The 18,376-nt window shown below is 42.3% G+C and overlaps 1 protein-coding gene across 2 annotated transcripts in view; it reads right to left on the bottom strand.

The window, feature by feature from the left end:
- Positions 1-506: 506 nt before the first annotated feature.
- Positions 507-18,376, bottom strand: part of LOC118402398 (lysine-specific demethylase 4A-like) — a 34,817-nt gene continuing 16,947 nt past the window's right edge. For both annotated transcript variants that reach the window (XM_052477350.1, XM_052477351.1), the window contains exons 15-22: positions 18,067-18,143; positions 15,530-15,585; positions 12,882-12,990; positions 11,636-11,824; positions 7,781-7,951; positions 6,979-7,098; positions 6,405-6,497; positions 507-2,413 (exon numbers count right to left, since the gene is read on the bottom strand). In XM_052477350.1, the coding sequence (XP_052333310.1) occupies positions 2,273-2,413; positions 6,405-6,497; positions 6,979-7,098; positions 7,781-7,951; positions 11,636-11,824; positions 12,882-12,990; positions 15,530-15,585; positions 18,067-18,143 (956 nt within the window). In that variant the 3' untranslated portion in view covers positions 507-2,272. The remainder of the gene's footprint in view (positions 2,414-6,404; positions 6,498-6,978; positions 7,099-7,780; positions 7,952-11,635; positions 11,825-12,881; positions 12,991-15,529; positions 15,586-18,066; positions 18,144-18,376) is intronic.

The raw sequence follows: 18,376 nt of genomic DNA, 5'->3' as shown, positions 1-18,376 counted from the left end.
ACCTGGTTAAATAAAGGTGAAAAAAATAAATAAAATTGAAATGTATTCCAGGTAACTACCTCATGAAGTTGGTTGAGATAATGCCAAGAGTGTGCCAAGACTTGTGCAAAACTGTCAAGGCAAAGGGTGGCTACTATGAAGAAATCTAAAATCTATTTTTGTAACACTTTTTTTTGCTTACTACATGATTCCATATGTGTTATTTCATAGTTTTTATGTCTTCACTATTATTCAACAATGTAGAAAATAGTAAAAACCATTGAATGAGTAAGTCCATAGATATGGGCCAAACACATTCATTTAAATTGACTGAATTCCTCATGAACTGTAACTCAGTAAAATCTTTGAAATGGTTGCATTTATATTTTTGTTCAGTATAGACCGGTAGACATAATAAACTGGCCGGTGAGTGTATATCTTTCAATAGGATCTTACTCAAGTGAACTATGTCTGACAGGATGTTTGAAATTAGTGTATAAAGGGGACAGGAAACAAGAGACGTGAAATGAGTTTTTCTTAGTCCGGTCTTTACTGCAACAGTTGATGTTTACAAATGTAATGCACAGAGTTGACACTTTCCGTGTTCATACCAAATCAATCCAAGCGCTTCAAACAGTAGCTATGGAAACAAAACGGAAATCGGCGGTGCGGCTCAAGAGGTGGAGGGGGAGGTGTGTGTGTGTGTGTGTGTGTGTGTGTGTGCGTCCTCCTGAGATAGACTTTACAGCTTTAAATTAGCTACATATACAATACTATCCAAAGATGGTAACGATTTATGTCAACAAGAAACTTCGAAAAAGCATTAGGAGGAAGAACATTCTTCTAATGATATGAAAATATATTTTTCCTATAAAAACTTTCTGCAGTTTTCTCACTGGTTGTGATAGGACCACAAACCAACTAGTATACACCTAGGCTGTAATTGACCAACTAACTTTTCTGCACATGCTCAGTTATGTACCTGAACTTAACAGCCACCTGCAAAAGCAATGATAGACATGCCATGGGTACTTTAGGGAGAGAAATAAGTGCTTTTTTCTGCAGGGAGTAGGAGGTTGACCCATGTTGGCATATACTATAGAGAATGAGAGAGGCCTCTAGCAGCCACAGGGCCATTTTAGCATGGGCCTCACCAAAATGTATTGAACTGAGTGGGACTTCGAACTTCATTGGCCGATTCCTCCTAGTGAACCTGTTGGAGTCATGTCCAGCCAGGTCATCAGGAGGGATCAGCCAATCGGGAAGAAGAAAATGTACTACTTCAAAATGGAGATTGCACGGGGAACACCATTGAGGCAATCTAAGATGCTATAATGGGAACTATGTAGGAAAGCTCTCGTTCATTCTCTATGGCATATATACACACACACTACCAATGCAACCCAGGATGGCTTAGAAAAAAACAATAACAAGAATCGAGAACCAACTTGCGTCCAAAAACCTATCCACATAACAAATAAATACATCTTGGGGATTTTCTGAGATTGTAAGCACAGTGAGCTGTGGTATCAAACAGTTGCATTCTCAAACTCATACAACTTACATAAATTAAATGCAATAAATCCAAAGCTTTAAAGTTGTAAAGCTAAACTTAACAAGAAAACACTGCCCTTTGAACTTAAGGCTTGGGCTACTAACTTCTTCCTATTGTCACAGTAGACACTATCAAACCTGCACATTCCTATGAAGTCCATAAATGTATGTATGTATTGCAAAGAGAATAAAGCAAAACATGTTTGGGGATTAAAAATAAAATCACTCAACAGCATATTACTGAAAATCAGATTGAATAATGGCCTGCATTGTGAAATACCATTGTTTTCATCGACCAATTAATGCTTTTGGATGGGTAAAGCTAGAGATTAAAATGCCACCTCAAGGTCAGAGGAGAAACAAATTGTCCAAAGAGGGCAGGAGATAATGCAGGAATGAAATTCTAGAGTTGAGCAGGTCGTCATCGAAATATGTATATAAATAAAAACCTGCGGTTCCGGTTCAATGAGTAGTTCCAAATCCAACTTGTATATTTTATTGAACTATTTCAGCAAAAGAGGATAGAGATAGCATTCACAGAAATAAGGGGAGGGTTCATGAAGAGCAGAAACTCCCTTAAAGTCCCAGCCCTGGTTTACAAAAATGCCCAAGGGACATGGGAGAGTTTGTTTATACTGGTACCCAGAGTTGGAGCCACTTGTCAAGGCTGTGGGTGCCCAGAGATGCCCCACTCTCTGGGTGTGTGGTGAGTTTATAAGGAAGTAGAGAAAGAGGAGGGTTATTCCATGATAGCTCTGTATATGAGAGGCTCGATATAGTCCTCTCTGTAACGGGAGTTGATGACTCTCTGTCTTTTGGAGCCCTGCTTCACCTCCTTCTCCGTGAAGATCCCGTCGAAGCGCATGTCTGATGCCTTGGACTGAAGGAGTGAGAGACACAGGCCATGAGAACGTTAGTGACGGCTTAGCTATGAGTTAAGGTGGAACCATTAAAAAAGGTAGTATCAACACAGTGGGGCAAAAAAGTATTTAGTCAGCCACCAATTGTGCAAGTTCTCCCACTTAAAAAGATGAGAGAGGCCTGTAATTTTCATCATAGGTACACTTCAACTATGACAGACAAAATGAGAAAAAAATCCAGAAAATCACATTGTAGGATTTTTAATGAATTTATTTGCAAATTATGGTGGAATATAAATATTTGGTCACCTACAAACAAGCAAGATTTCTGGCTCTCACAGACCTGTATTAATGGCACCTGTTTGAACTTGTTATCAGTATAAAAGACACCTGTCCACAACAGTCACACTCCAAACTCCACTATGGCCAAGACCCAAGAGCTGTCAAAGGACACCAGAAACAAAATTGTAGACCTGCACCAGGCTGGGAAGACTGAATCTGCAATAGGTAAGCAGCTTGGTTTGAAGAAATCAACTGTGGGAGCAATTATAAGGAAATGGAAGACATACAAGACCACTGATAATCTCCCTCGAACTGGGGCTCCACGCAAGATCTCACCCCGTGGGGTCAAAATGATCACAAAAACGGTGAGCAAAAATGCCAGAACCACACTAGTGAATGGCCTGCAGAGAGCTGGGACCAAAGTAACAAAGCCTACCATCAGTAATGCTCTAGTCGGCTGGCCCTCGCTACATATTCGTCGCCAGACCCACTGGCTCCAGGTCATCTACAAGTCCATGCTCGGTAAAGCTCCGCCTTATCTCAGTTCACTGGTCACGATGGCAACACCCATCCGTAGCACGCGCTCCAGCAGGTGTATCTCACTGATCATCCCTAAAGCCAACACCTCATTTGGCCGCCTTTCGTTCCAGTTCTCTGCTGCCTGTGACTGGAACGAATTGCAAAAATCGCTAAAGTTGGAGACTTATCTCCCTCACCAACTTCAAAAATCCGCTATCTGAGCAGCTAACCGATCGCTGCAGCTGTACATAGTCTATCGGTAAATAGCCCACCCATTTTTACCTACCTCATCCCCATACGGTTTTTATTTATTTACTTTTCTGCTCTTTTGCACACCAATATCTCTACCTGTACATGACCATCTGATCATTTATCACTCCAGTGTTAATCTGCAAAATTGTAATTATTCGCCTACCTCCTCATGCCTTTTGCACACAATGTATATAGACTCTCCTTTTTTTTCTACTGTGTTATTGACTTGTTAATTGTTTACTCCATGTGTAACTCTGTGTTGTCTGTTCACACTGCTATGCTTTATCTTGGCCAGGTCGCAGTTGCAAATGAGAACTTGTTCTCAACTAGCCTACCTGGTTAAATAAAGGTGAAAAAAAATATATATATATATATATAAAAACACTACGCCGCCAGGGACGCAAATCCTGCAGTGCCAGATGTGTCCTCCTGCTTAAGCCAGTACATGTCCAGTCCCGTCTGAAGTTTTCTAGAGAGCATTTGGATGATCCAGAAGAAGATTGGGAGAATGTCATATGGTCAGATGAAACCAAAATATAACTTTTTGGTAAAAACTCAACTCGTCGTGTTTGGAGGACAAAGAATGCTGAGTTGCATCAAAAGAACACCATACCTACTGTAAAGCGTGGGGGTGGAAACATCATGCTTTGGGGCTGTTTATCTGCAAAGGGACCAGGACGACTGATCCGTGTAAAGGAAAGAATGAATGGGGCCATGTATCGTGAGATTTTGAGTGAAAACCTCCTTCCATCAGCAAGGGCATTGAAGATGAAACGTGGCTGGGTCTTTCAGCATGACAATGATCCCAAACACACCGCCCGGGCAACGAAGGAGTGGCTTCGTAAGAAGCATTTCAAGGTCCTGGAGTGGCCCAGCCAGTCTTCAGATCTCAACCCCATAGAAAATCTTTGGAGGGAGTTGAAAGTCTCTGTCGCCCAGCAACAGCCCCAAAACATCACTGCTCTAGAGGAGATCTGCATGGCGGAATGGGCCAAAATACCAGCAACAGTGTGTGAAAACCTTGTGAAGACTTACAGAAAACATTTGACCTCTGTCATTGCCAACAAAGGGCATATAACAAAGTATTGAGAAACTTTTGTTATTGACCAAATACTTATTTTCCACCATAATTTGCAAATAAATTCATAAAAAATCCTACAATGTGATTTTCTGGATTTTTTTTATCATTTTGTCTGTCATAGTTGAAGTGTACCTATGATGAAAATTACAGGCCTCTCATCTTTTTAAGTGGGAGAACTTGCACAAATGGCAGCTGACTAAATACTTTTTTGCCCCACTGTAAATAGAATTGAAGAAATACGTTTAGACAGTACCAGTCAAAAGTTTGGACACACCTACTCATTCCAGGATTTTTCTTTATTTTTACAATTTTCTACATGGTAGAATAATAGTGAAGACATCACAACTATGAAATTACACATATGGAATCATGTAGTAAAAGTGTTAAACAAATCAGAAAAAAGTAGCCACCCTTTAACTTCATGACAGCTTTGAACACTAAGCATTCTCTCAACCAGCTTCACGAGGTAGTCACCTGGAATGCATTTAAATTAAAAGGTGTGCCTTGTTAAACAGTTAAATTCCACAAATGATTTCCTTCTTAATGTGTTTGAGCCAATCAGTTGTGTTGTGACATGGTCGGGGTGGTATACAGAAGATAGCCCTATTTGGTAAAAGACCAAGTCCATATTATGGCAAGAACAGCTCAAAGAAGTCCATCAGTACTTTAAGACATGAAGGTCAGTCAATATGGAACATTTCAAGAACTTTAAAAGTTTCTTAAAACCAATCAAGCACTATGATGAAACTGGCTCTCATGAGTACCGCCACAGGAAAGGAAGACCAGAGTTACCTCTGATGCAAAGGATAAGTTCATAAGAGTTACCAGCCTCAGAAATTGCAGCCCAAATAAATGCTTCAGAGTTCAAGCAACAGACACATCAACATAAACTGTTCAGAGGAGACTGCGTGAATCAGGCCTTCATGGTCGAATTGCTGCAAAGAAACCACTCCTAAAGGACAACAATAAGAAGAGACTTGCTTGGGCCAAGAAACACAAGCAATGGGCATTAGACCGATAGAAATCTGTCCTTTGGTCTGATGAGTCCAAATTAGGTTTTTGGTCTTTGTGAGACGCAGAGTAGGTGAACGGATGATCTCTGCATGTGGAGTTCCCACCGTGAAGCATGGAGGAGGAGGTGTGATGGTGCTTTGCTGGTGACATGGTTTGATTTATTTAGAATTCAAGGCACACTTAACTAGCATGGCTACCACAGCATTCTGCAGCGATATGCCATCCCGTCTGGTTTGCGCTTAGTGTGACTATCATTTGTTTTTCAACAGGACAATGACCCAACACACTTCCAGGCTGTGTAAGAGCAATTTGACCAAGGAGAGTGATGAGTGCTGCATCAGATGACCTGGCCTCCACAATTACCCACCTCAACCCAATTGAGATGATTTGGGATGAGTTGGACCGCAGAGTGAAGGAAAAGCAGCCAACAAGTGCTCAGCATATTTGGGAACTACTTCAAGACTGTTGGAAAAGCATTCCAGATGAAGCTGGTTGAGAGAATACCAAGAGTGTGCAAAGCTATCATAAAGGCAAAGGGTGGCTACTTTGAAGAATCTAAAAATCAAATACATATTATTGATTTGTTTAGCACCTTTTTAGGTTACTCGATGATTCCATATGTGTTATTTCATAGTTTTGATGTCTTCTATTATTCTAGAATGTAGAAAATAGTAAAAAATAAAGCAAAACCCTTGAATGAGTAGGTGTGTCCAAGCTTTTGACTGGTACTGTAGTGGGTATTATAAACATGGACCGGATCCAATATTCCTTTGATAAATTGCTGATTTGTGATCTCATTTCATATGACCTAATCTGATATAAATCAGTTCATATAAAGGAACATTGGGAGAGGCGCGTCTCACCATTCGGGACTTGACTCGTTTGGGCAGCTCCTCGTCTAGACTGTAGACTTCTTCCCTCTTGGCAGACAGCGAGGACCCGTCCTCAAACTCCATCTGAGTCAGCGCACAAAACAATGATGACGTCGCGCAACAATTTCATATTTATTTTAATGCATGTGTTGTGTATGAAGTGCATGTAAAATATGGGAATTCGTATGTGAAAAGAGTAGCAAGAATAAGCTAAATGTTTACATTAAAAGACGAAAACAACCCTGTTTCTGGAGAGCTACCCTCCTTGAGGTTTCCTCCAACCCCAGTTGTAACTAACAGCTTATCAACCAGCGACATTATTAGAATCAGGTGCGCTAGATTAGGGCTGGAGTGAAAACCTACAGGACCGTAACTCTACAGCAACAGGGTTGGAGAGCGCTGCTACAGAGCTTGAAACTGTGGACCACATCTGTGTTTGATGTGTTATTAGAACACCTGTACTTGCTACCCTTATTTACAACCCACGCTTTCCCTGTAAAAGCTCAAACCCCGTAAGTCTGATGAACGTGTTTGAGGCGAGGCAAGTTAATGTGGTCCCTATTACCTGGTACATAGGGATGGAGTGCGACGCGACAAACTTGGCCCCGTAAAGCAGGTTGTCGGTCCAGCGCACCTGCACTACGTCGCCCACTGTTGGCGGGCCCAGCTTCACGCAGTCCCGATTCTGAAACCAAACCATAGACAGGGTCATCATATAGGCCATATGGTTGAATACACCAGAGGCGTAACACTAAAAAGCAGGATCAATGAGTCAGCTAGCTAGCTGCTGAACAACAAAACTATTGATTTTCTGGTTTGTTAAGAGAAGCTAAACATAGATATGCGTTTTAGTTGTTGAGACAATGAGACCATACCTGTTTCAAAAATATATTTCAAACCATTTAAGCAAGATATCTGGCTAACTCATTGATCCTGCTTTGTAGTATACCTGTCTGGACCATTAAAGCATGTCAATATAGTCAACAGCCCAAATGGATTGATTTGTTGCCACTTTTTTAGGATTGGTGAATTTCTATGATCAATACTACCACTGTTTTTGCCATACCACAGTAGCTCACAGCTTGTACTGATAAAAACAGATTGATCTATTGGCACTGCTGCATTAGGGCTCCTCATTGTAATACAATGACATTGAGAAAGGTAGAGTTACAGAAACTGTGTAGCATTTGTTGCCATGGCGACTGCAGCTCGTTAAGCAGATATATATATATATATTTTATATTCAATAAAACTTTACGGTCCATTTGTTACAGCGAACGAAAAATGTGTCTTTTGCTCCTTGTCAACACCTCCAGATAGCATTTTATGACACCAGCAAACCAACGATACAGGTGACGCTTCCTCACCTCAATGTCCTCTGGGAAGAGGTTGTCGCTGTAGGAGCCGTCATCGAAGACGACCTCGTAGAAGGTGGCGATGGTCAGCTCCAGCACCTCACACTGGTAGTAGCGGCCATTTTTGTGCTTACAGATAACATTCTGGCCAACCTCGAGCTCTCGCATGGCCGCCTTATTGCGCTAGGAGATGAGAGGACAATAAATCACACACCACTCCAAATAGCAAGGCTGTTCGCCCCCAACAAAAACTGCTCCCCGGTGGCGATGACGTGGATTAAGGCAACCCCCCGCCCGCAGCTTTCTGTTTAATGTGCAGCCCACTGCACTGACTGACTACATCAGAGCAGCCAAAGGCACAGAGACAACCAGCAGAGCAGAAGTGTTGATCTTCGCTCCAACCAATTACAGGAGTGTTAGTATGAAAGAAACATAAACCGTCCGGAATATTCAATCGTTCATAGATACAGCTTTTTAATACAGAACACATACACACATTGTGATATCTGTATAACGCAAGAGATTCTGAAAGTGTTTTCTGTATCCTATATAATCATATTTGTAACCGGACTTACCTTTTGTAATGGCTCGAGGAGATAAAGTTGTACTGAATTGAATATAGTGTTGCGTTACAGCACTGAATGAACATAGAGGTTTAAACCGATGGCCTATATGACTGTAAACAAACCGTAGAACTCTAACCCGAGCTGAGAATGAATGACAGGCTAACTCACACACACACACACACACACACACACACACACACACACAACCAAAAAAACTGGAGACCAGGCGTGTGTATGCCACCGATTGTATCTGAAACTTTTTTGGACTCACTCATGCAAATGCTCGCAACAACACTTCACATAAGGTGGCTGACATAAAATAAGACTGTAAATGTTCCAAGAGTCACAGAATTCTTTCTTCATCATCATGTCAAAGTGTCTGTACCTGCTTGCAGGCATTCTAGGTCTCACTGTAAGGGTTATGACATCATGTTTCTATATGGTCACATGGTCTCTGGTTTGGAGTTTGTTGTTGTTGCGCAACATTTAGATGGGTATTTCATTAGGGAAGTGTGTTTTGATTTGTTTCGTCTAGTTTCAAACTGGCTTTCAACCTGAACACTAAGCTGCAGGTATTGTCTGCTGTGCAAACAACAGTGTCTTCAGAAAGTATTGACTTATTCCACATTTTGTAGCGTTACAGCCTGAATTCAAAATAGATTTTTTTTCTCGCCCATCGACACACACACACACAATACCCCATAACGACTAAGTCAAGTCAACCATGTCGACCATGTTTTTCAAAAAGTTTTCACATTTATTGAAAATGAAATACAGAAATACTTCATTTACACATTTTATCACGCCCTAGAGTCACAGATGTTAGAATCACTTTTGGCATTGATTAAAGCTGTGAGTCTTTTTGGGTATGTCTTTAATAAGAGTTTTGCACACCTGGAGAGCAGAATATTTGCATTTTTACAATTCTTCAAGCTCTGTCAATTTGGTTGCTGATCATTGATGGACAGCCATTTTAAAGTATTGCAATAGCTTTTAAAGCTGAATTAAGCCAACATTCAGTGTGGTCTTGGTAAGCAACTCCAGTGTATATTTGGCATTGTCTTTTAGATTATTGTCCTGCTGAAAAGTGAATTTGTCTGCCAGTGTCTGTTGGAAAGCAGACTGAACCAGGTTTTCACTCTCTGATTTTGCCTGTGCTTAGCTATATTCATTTATTTTTATCAGCTCAAAAGACAGTCCTTGCCAATGACAAGCATACTCATAACATGATGCAGCCACCATCATGCTTGAAATTATGAAGTGGTAATTGGATTTGCCCCTAACATAACGATTTAGTAACTTTCTGTAAACAAGTTGCGTGTTTTGGAATATTTGTATTCCGTACTGGCTTCCTTCTTTTCACTCTGTCATTTAGGTTAGTATTGTAGAGAAACTACAATGTTGTTGACCCATCCTCAGTTCTCTCCTATCACAGCTATTAAACTAAATGTTTGAAAGTTACCATTGGCCTCATGGTGAAAACCCTGAGAGGTTTCCTTCCTCTCCGGCAACTGAGTTGGGAAGAACACCAGCGACTGGGTGTATTGATACACCATACAAAGTGTAATTAATACATTTACCATGCTCAAAATGGACATTCAATGTCTGCTTTATTTTTACCCATCAACCAATAGGTGCCCTTCTTTGCGAGGCATTGGAAAACCTCCCTGGCCTTTATGGTTGAATCTGTACTTACAGATAACTGTAGTCCATGCAACCTATTATGCGACTTAAGCAAAGTTGGACTCCTGAACTTACTTAGGCTTGCAATAACAAAGGAGTTGAACACTTATTGACTATAAAAATGTCTAAATAAATAATTCCACTGACATTATGGGGTATTGTGTGTGATAAATCCTCAATTTAATCCATTTTAAATTCAGGCTGTAACAAAATGTGGAAAAAGTCAAAGGGAAGGAATACTTTCTGAAGGTACTTGATTGGAGGCAATAGAAAATGGCAACAAACTCAATATGCAGAGGTAAACCTGTGTGTAGGAATAATTGCTGATATATATACACACACACACACTGCTCAAAAATAACATCCTAGATCTGAATGAATGAAATATTCAAAATTAAAGTGGAAAACCACACTACAGGCTCATCCAACTTTGATGTAATGTCCTTAAAACAAGTCAAAATGAGGCTCCCTACAACGCCTGGGCATGCTCCCGATGAGGTGGCGGATGGTCTACTGAGGGATCTCCTCCCAGACCTGGACTAAAGCATCCGCCAACTCCCGGACAGTCTGTGGTGCCTCGTGGCGTTGGTGGATGGAGCAAGACATGATGTCCCAGATGTGCTCAATTGGATTCAGGTCTGGGGAACAGGCGGGCCAGTCCATAGCATCAATGCCTTCCTCTTGCAGGAACTGCTGACACACTCCAGCCACACATGAAAGCAGGTTCACACTGAGCACATCTGTGAAGAGCACAGGGCGCCATTGGCGAATTTGCCAATCTTGGTGTTCTCTGGCAAATGCCAAACGTCCTGCACGGTGTTGGGCTGTAAGCACAACCCCCACCTGTGGATGTCAGGCCCTCATACCACCCTCATGGAGTCTATTTCTGACCGTTTGAGCAGACACATGCACATTTGTGGCCTGCTGGAGGTCATGTTGCAAGGCTCTGGCAGTGCTCCTCCTGCTCCTCCTTGCACAAAGGCGGAGGTAGCGGTCCTGCTGCTGGGTTGTTGCCCTCCTACGGCCTCCTCCACGTCTCCTGATGTACTGGCCTGTCTCCTGGTAGCGCCTCCATGCTCTGGACACTACGCTGACAGACACAGCAAACCTTCTTGCCACAGCTCGAATTGATGTGCCATCCTGGATGAGCTGCACTACCTGAGCCACTTGGGCGGGTTGTAGACTCCGTCTCATGCTACCACTAGAGTGAAAGCACCGGCAGCATTCAAAAGTGACCAAAACATCAGCCAGGAAGCATAGGAACTGAGAAGTGGTCTGTGGTCACCACCTGCAGAACCACTCCTTTATTGGGGGTGTCTTGCTAATTGCCTATAATTTCCACCTGTTGTCCATTCCATTTGCACAACAGTATGTGAAATTTATTGTCAATCAGTGTTGCTTCCTAAGTGGACAGTTTGATTTCACAGAAGTGTGATTGACTTAAACATTGTGTTATTTAAGTGTTCCCTTTATTTTTTTGAGCAGTGTATATATATATATATATATTTTTTTTTTAAGAGTTAGAAAACTCTTATATAACCCTCTAGAAATATTTAATGCCCCAAAAGTGTATCATCATATGTTTGCACTACATGAACCCCTCCCCTGTAATAGCTACCTCCGGCAGGACGGGTGTCTTGTGCCTGTAGCAGGTGACGTGGACAATGAAGGGCCAGTCGTCAGGCTGCATGAGCTGGCCAGCAGCCTGGGCGCAGGTGGGGTGGACGGCGGTGGTGCAGCGGCCATGGGAACACTGCACACAACAGCCCACGTCCCTCTTCACCCGGCGCTTACAGTAGAAACACTTCTGCAGGTGGGGGGAGGAGGAGCAGCAGGAGTTGGAAAAGGGGAAGAGGAAAAGCAGTCGGAGGAGGACAGAGAGAAGAGGGTCAGAGGGAGGGTGGGAGAAAACAAAAGAGGGGAGGTGGAAGGAGACATGGGAATTGAGAAGATTACAATGTCTCCTTTCTCACTGTTTCAAACTCTCAGGTGCCACCATTTCTGTCATTCCCAGTCCAGTTAGAAAATTGCCTTTTCTCATCTGGGCAAAAGCTTGTCGTCCGCGAGCCGATAAGTGGTCAAAGAGATGTCAGTTAGTTAGTAGGCAAACGGAAGAGTGTCCTCCCCGCCTTGATAGCAATCTTTCATAGAAGATACTCTTGTTTATCCTACACCGGAGTCCTCCGCAGAAGAGTTGAAATCTGCCACGTTTAAAGACATTTTATCTATAAAAATGTCCTGCGCAACTAAATTTTTTGCACTTTGCACATTTATTTGGGGCCCCACCCATGTAAACCTAATTTTCTCGATGATGTGCGAGTGGAGAAGGAAAGTAATTTAATGCAAGCATACTTTCAATCAAGTTCCCTCGATTACCATTGACCTTTTTCAAAAAGGAGGCGAGAGAAGACGCGCTGTAGACTAACACGGACAATCAAAGGAACCATACAGAAGGGGTCAGGACCAGAGTGAGAAGTGAAAGCCATGGAAAAAGAGACTTAATACCAACATGGCAGAAGTATGATTTTAGTATGAAAAAATGTAAGTTTGTGGTCATATGTACATCCTTAAAAACATAGGTGCTGGGCTCATGAAGAATACTGAAGAAACAACTACAAACAGAAAGAACAGAGTGTACTACGCTCATAATAAGGAAAACAAGTAGTCCTAAACTCACAACAGACAGTCTATACGGAACTTGAATTCAGTATCTCTCAACAGTTGAAAAAAAACTGTGTCAAATGACTCAAAACCGAAACTGCAATGACAGGAAGTTGATACACATCAGTCACGTAGAAGTAACCTTGACCATGTTTGGGTCCTGTTGTAGTCTTGACTGTGTCTGTGGTGGAACAGTAGCTCACCAGTTGGAACCTGGCCAGAGGGATGTAGCTGAGGTCCACGGGATTGCGGTGGGCGATGTTCACGAACCGCGCCTCCAGGACCGCGAGCGCACACAGCACGTGCACCCACCTGTGTCACAGGAAACAGGACAGCACATCAAACACAGAGTATGTGTGTGACAGCAGGGGAGAGTATCCACTGAGGAATTTTACTGGGCCTTCATCCCACCACTCAAGGAAACGACAACGTAGAAACGTCATTAATAACTATCAGTATGGCTCGGCTATATTAAAACATATTCATTTGTATAAATACAAAAACGTTTGCGTCACATGTAGTCTAGACAAAAATGGTTTCATATTAGATCTTGTATATAGGACATCGCCACTGGCTTTATCACAGTCACTGTCACAGTCACAGTCACTGGCTTTATCAGTAAGTGCATCGATGACGTCGTCCCAACAGTGACTGTACATACATACCCCAACCAGAAGCCATGGATTACAGACAACATCCGCACTGAGATAAAGGGTAGAGCTGCCGGTTTCAAGGAGCGGTACTCTAACCCAGAAGCTTATAAGAAATCCCGTGGCAGGGCTTGCAAACTATTACTGACTACAAAGGGAAGTACAGCCGAGAGCTGCCCAGTGGCACGAGCCTACCAGGCGAGCTAAATTACTTCTATGCTTCAAGGCAACTGAAATGAGAGCATCAGCTGCTCCGGACGACTGTGTGATCACGCTCTCCGCAGTCGATGTGAGTAAGACCTTTAGACAAGTCAACATTCACAAAGCTGTAGGGCCAGACGGATTACCAGGACGTGTACTCCAAGCATGCGCTGACCAACTGGCAAGTGTCTTCACTGACATTTTCAACCTCTCCCTGTCTGAGTCTGTAATAACAACATATTTCAAGCAGACCACCATAGTCCCTGTGACCAAGAACACGAAGGTAACCTGCCGAAATGACAACCGACCCAGAGACCCTAGAACCACTTCAATTTGCATACTGCCCCAACAGATCCACAGATGATGCAATCTCTATTGCACTCCACACTGGCCTTTCCCACCTGGACAAAAGGAACACCTATGTGAGAATGCTATTCATTGACTAGAGCTCAGCGTTCAACACCATAGTGCCCTTAAAGCTCACCACAAAGCTAAGGACCCTGGGACTAAACACCTCCATCTGCAACTGGATCCTGGATTTCCTGACAGGCCACCCCAGGTGGTAAGGGTAGGTAACAACATCCGCCACACTGATCCTCAACCTGGCGCCCCTCAAGGGTGCATGCTCAGTCCCCTCCTGTACCCCCTGTTCACTCATGACTGCACGGCCATGCTCAACTTCAACACCATCATTAAGATTGCCGATGACACAACAGTGGTAGGTCTGATCACCAACAATGATGAGAGAGCCTATAGGGAGGTCTGAGACCTGACAGCGTGGTGCCAGGACAACAACTCTCCCTCAACGTGACAAAGCCTAAGGAGATGATTGTGGACTACCGGAAAAGGAGGACTGAGCACGCCCCCATTCTCATCGCCAGGGTTGTAGTGGAACAGGTTGAGAGTTTCTAGTGCCTTGGCGTCCACATCACCAACAAACTAACATGGTCCAAGCACACCAAGACAGTTGTGAAGAGGGCACGACAAAACCTATTCCCCCTCAGGAGACTGAAAAGATTTGGCATGGGTTCTCAGATCCTCAGAAGGTTCTACAGCTGCACCATCGAGAACATCCTGACTGGTTGCATCACTGCCTGGTATGGCAACTGCTCGGCCTCCGACCGCAAGACACTACAGAGGGTAGTGCATACGGCCAGTACATCACCGGGACCAAGCTTCCTGCCATCCAGGACCTCTATACCAGGCGGTGTCAGAGGAAGGCCCTACAAATTGTCAAAGACTCCAGCCACCCTAGTCATACACTCTTCTCTCTGCTACCTCAAGGCAAGCAGTACCGGAGCATCAAGTCTAGGTCCAAGAAAAATCTAAACAGCTTCTACACCCAAGACATTAGACTCCTGAACATCTAATCAAATGGCTACCCAGACTATTTGCATTGCCACCCCCCCTTTTACACTGCTGCTTCTCTCAGTTATTAACTGTGCATATTCACGTTAATAACTCTATCTAGACTACCGTTCAAAGGTTTGGGGTCACTTAGAAATGTCCTTGTTTTTGAAAGAAAAGCACATTTGTTGTCCATTAGAATAACATCAAATTGATCAGAAACAGTGTACACATTGTTAATGACTACTGTAGCTGGAAACATTATCAGCAACCATCACTCCTGTGTTCCAATGGCACATTGTGCTAGCTAATCCAAGTTTATCGTTTGAAAAGGCTAATCGATCATTAGAAAACCATTTTTCAAACTGTCGTACTGATTAAAGAAGCAATATAAAAAAAAAAACTGGCCTTCTTAAGACTAGTTGACCAGACACTTGACTAGACAGAGGAGAAAGCTAGCTTGGTCTGCAGGCATTTTCTGCCTTTTACCTTGACTGACATTGACTGATGTGTCCTAGCTGCAGCAGGTAGAGTAAAGTGAGACCACTGGCTGCAGACTAGAGTGGTTGTAAGTGTTGTGTTTAACTACATGCATTTAGCCTGGACGCCTTCCATTAAAAATCGGTAACGCCTCAAATCGCTGCACTACTCACTTGTCGTTGTTGGCTTTCTGTAGAGCTCCCCCCCGCAGTGAGCACAGGCAGCAGTCCTGAGGGAGAGAAAGACACACAGATGACTGACCTAGTGTTAAAACATCACATTTTGGCTACACGTGATTTTACAGCCCTTTGCTTAGTATTTACAGTACATAGAAAAATGGCATAGAAAAATTGTAATTACAAAGTAATTCGCCTGATAATTGGCCCAGCATCGTCCGGGTTAGGGTTTGGCCCGGGGTTATGCCGTCATTGTAAATAATAATTTGTTCTTAACTGACTTGCCTAGTTAAATAAAAAGGTGAAATAAAAACTATTATCACTTGTGTTTATTTGGGATTCATTAACTTTTCATGGCTGCAGGGGCATTATTGAGTAGCTTGGATGAAAAGGTGCCCATTGTAAACAGCCAGCTACTCAGTCGCTAATATATGCATATTATTATTAGTATTGGATAGAAAACACCAAAGTTTCCAAAACTGTCAAAATATTGTCTGTGAGTAAAACAGAACTGATATTGCAGGCAAAACCCTGAGGAAAATCAAAGCAGGAAGTGGCTTCTATTTTGAAAACTCCATGTTCCATAGCCTCCCTTTGATCCATTTAAAAGGGATATGAACCAGATTCCTTTTCCTATCGCTTCCTCAAGGTGTCAGTCTTCAGACATAGTTTCAGGCTTTTATTTTGAAAAATGAGCAAGAACGATAACATCGCGTCAAGTGGTCACATGAGTTTTGCTCGCGCAACAGAGTTTGGATAGGTATTGCTTTTCCCTCTCCTACTGTGAAATACATATATTATTGATGATATATTTTAAAAACAACCTGAGGATTGATTATAACAAAACGTTTGACATGTTTCTGTGGACAAAATGGAAACTATTTGGAATTTTCATCTGCGTTGTCATGACAGCTCTTTCCTGTGGATTTCTGAACATAACACGACAAACAAACGTACAAAAGGTATTTTGGATCTAAAAATAATCTTTATGGAACAAAAGGGACATTTGTTGTGTAACTGGGAGTCTTGAGTGAAAACATCCAAAAATCATCGAAGGTAAACGATTAATTTGATTGCTTTTCTGATTTTCGTGACCGAGCTACCTGATCCTAATTGTACTTAATGTTTTATCGTGCGATCGATAAACTTACAAACGCTTGGATTGCTTTCGCTGTAAAGCATAATTTCAAAATCTGACACGACAGGTGGATTAACAAAAGGCTAAGCTGTGTTTTCCTATATTGTACTTGTGATTTTATGAATATAAATATTTGTAGTAATATTTATTGAATGTAGCGCTATGCTATTCAGCGGTTGTTGATGACACTTATCCCGATATCGGGATTGCAGCCATAACAAGTTAAAACATCCCCTTTTCATGCAACGTGGTGCCAGTCAGTTACTTACCAACTTAAATTCCTTCAAGTCATTACCAGAATGTACTCTTTAATTATTATTATTTTTTAAATAAATACGAATGAATTTCTCCACGTTGTCCATGGCAATACCCTTTTGCAAACAAAGCTGGCCAGAGTACTGCAACTTAAGGTCCTTGCTGTGCTGCCTGGCAGTGGTGACTATTATGGACCCGAGGAAGCTAACTCTTGGGTTGCCGGAGACAAGTAGTAAGTGAGACCTTCTGACCTTCAATTGTGTGTAAGTAACAGTGATAACACCAAGTAAAACTGAAATGATAACTTAAAAACACAAAATATAAATATTCATTAACAAACTTATAGCTTATTAGACACATTTCAGATTGCCTAACTTGCAGTCAGGACTGCGCAAAATCACTGACCTATGAATACGATCAGCGATTCTGCACCTGGCTTTGCTTAAATACAATGGGTACACAGAGACAAAAGCCAGAATGTAAATCACTTCTCCCCTTTGAAAAAAACACTGTCATCTAGCGGTTAAACTTGGTTATAACAAGTTGGGACTTCATTCAAAATGGACATATTTCACAGCTTGACAAGTACTTGTATTCTGAGATAGAAATACGTTTCACTAAATAGTCCAATAATCAAGAACCATAGGAATTGAACTATCCAATATGGGGTCAGCAGATTTAATGAGGTTAAATCCAGGGTTCTCTCTAAATAATGTAGGAAGGGCACTGCGCCACCCTGTGGACTGGCTGCCACACTATGTAATACGCCTCCTGGGGAGAAACCTGAAATCCGATTTGGCCTGCTCTACCCAAAACAAGGAATGATGTAGCGGCTTTTTATTATGTTGTGTATTTCAACTCTGGCGCCTGTTTTCACATCTAGTCCCAGGGTGAAACTGAGTAACGTGCCAAATATCAGAACCTTATACACATCTAATCCCAGGGTGAAACTGAGTGACGTGCCAAATATCAGAACCTTATACACATCTAATCCCAGGGTGAAACTGAGTAACGTGCCAAATATCAGAACCTTATAGAGAAATTTGTGAAAGGGCTACATTCAACCTAACACTCTTTTCTTAAGAGTGCTAGTGGGGCTAGTGATATGGCTTCAGGTGTGCTTGATTGCAGTACTACTGACCTCAGTTAAAGCGTTGGCCTCACAGCGGGCACACATCCACTCATCTGACACTTGGTCTGCAGAAACTCCATAGCAACCTGTGGGGGGCCAGGAAAAACATTTAGAGGCCACTTTCCTATTTAAAAGAGGTGTCTTTTCATATAATTTATTAGTACGGTAAATCCATTGACGAAAGTGCAAATTATCGTTGAATATTTATGTAGATTTTGGAACGCTTGTTTGTAATTGTAAATTCTGAACTATGGAATGAACTGGATTTTCCCTGAGGGCAAATCATTGATTACAGCAAACATATTGAACACGTGCATTG

Source organism: Oncorhynchus keta, chromosome 23 (assembly GCF_023373465.1).
Source record: "Oncorhynchus keta strain PuntledgeMale-10-30-2019 chromosome 23, Oket_V2, whole genome shotgun sequence".
NCBI lineage: Eukaryota > Metazoa > Chordata > Actinopteri > Salmoniformes > Salmonidae > Oncorhynchus > Oncorhynchus keta.
The sequence above is the reverse complement of the archived record's forward strand: the minus strand, read 5'-3'. Positions and strand labels throughout refer to the sequence as shown.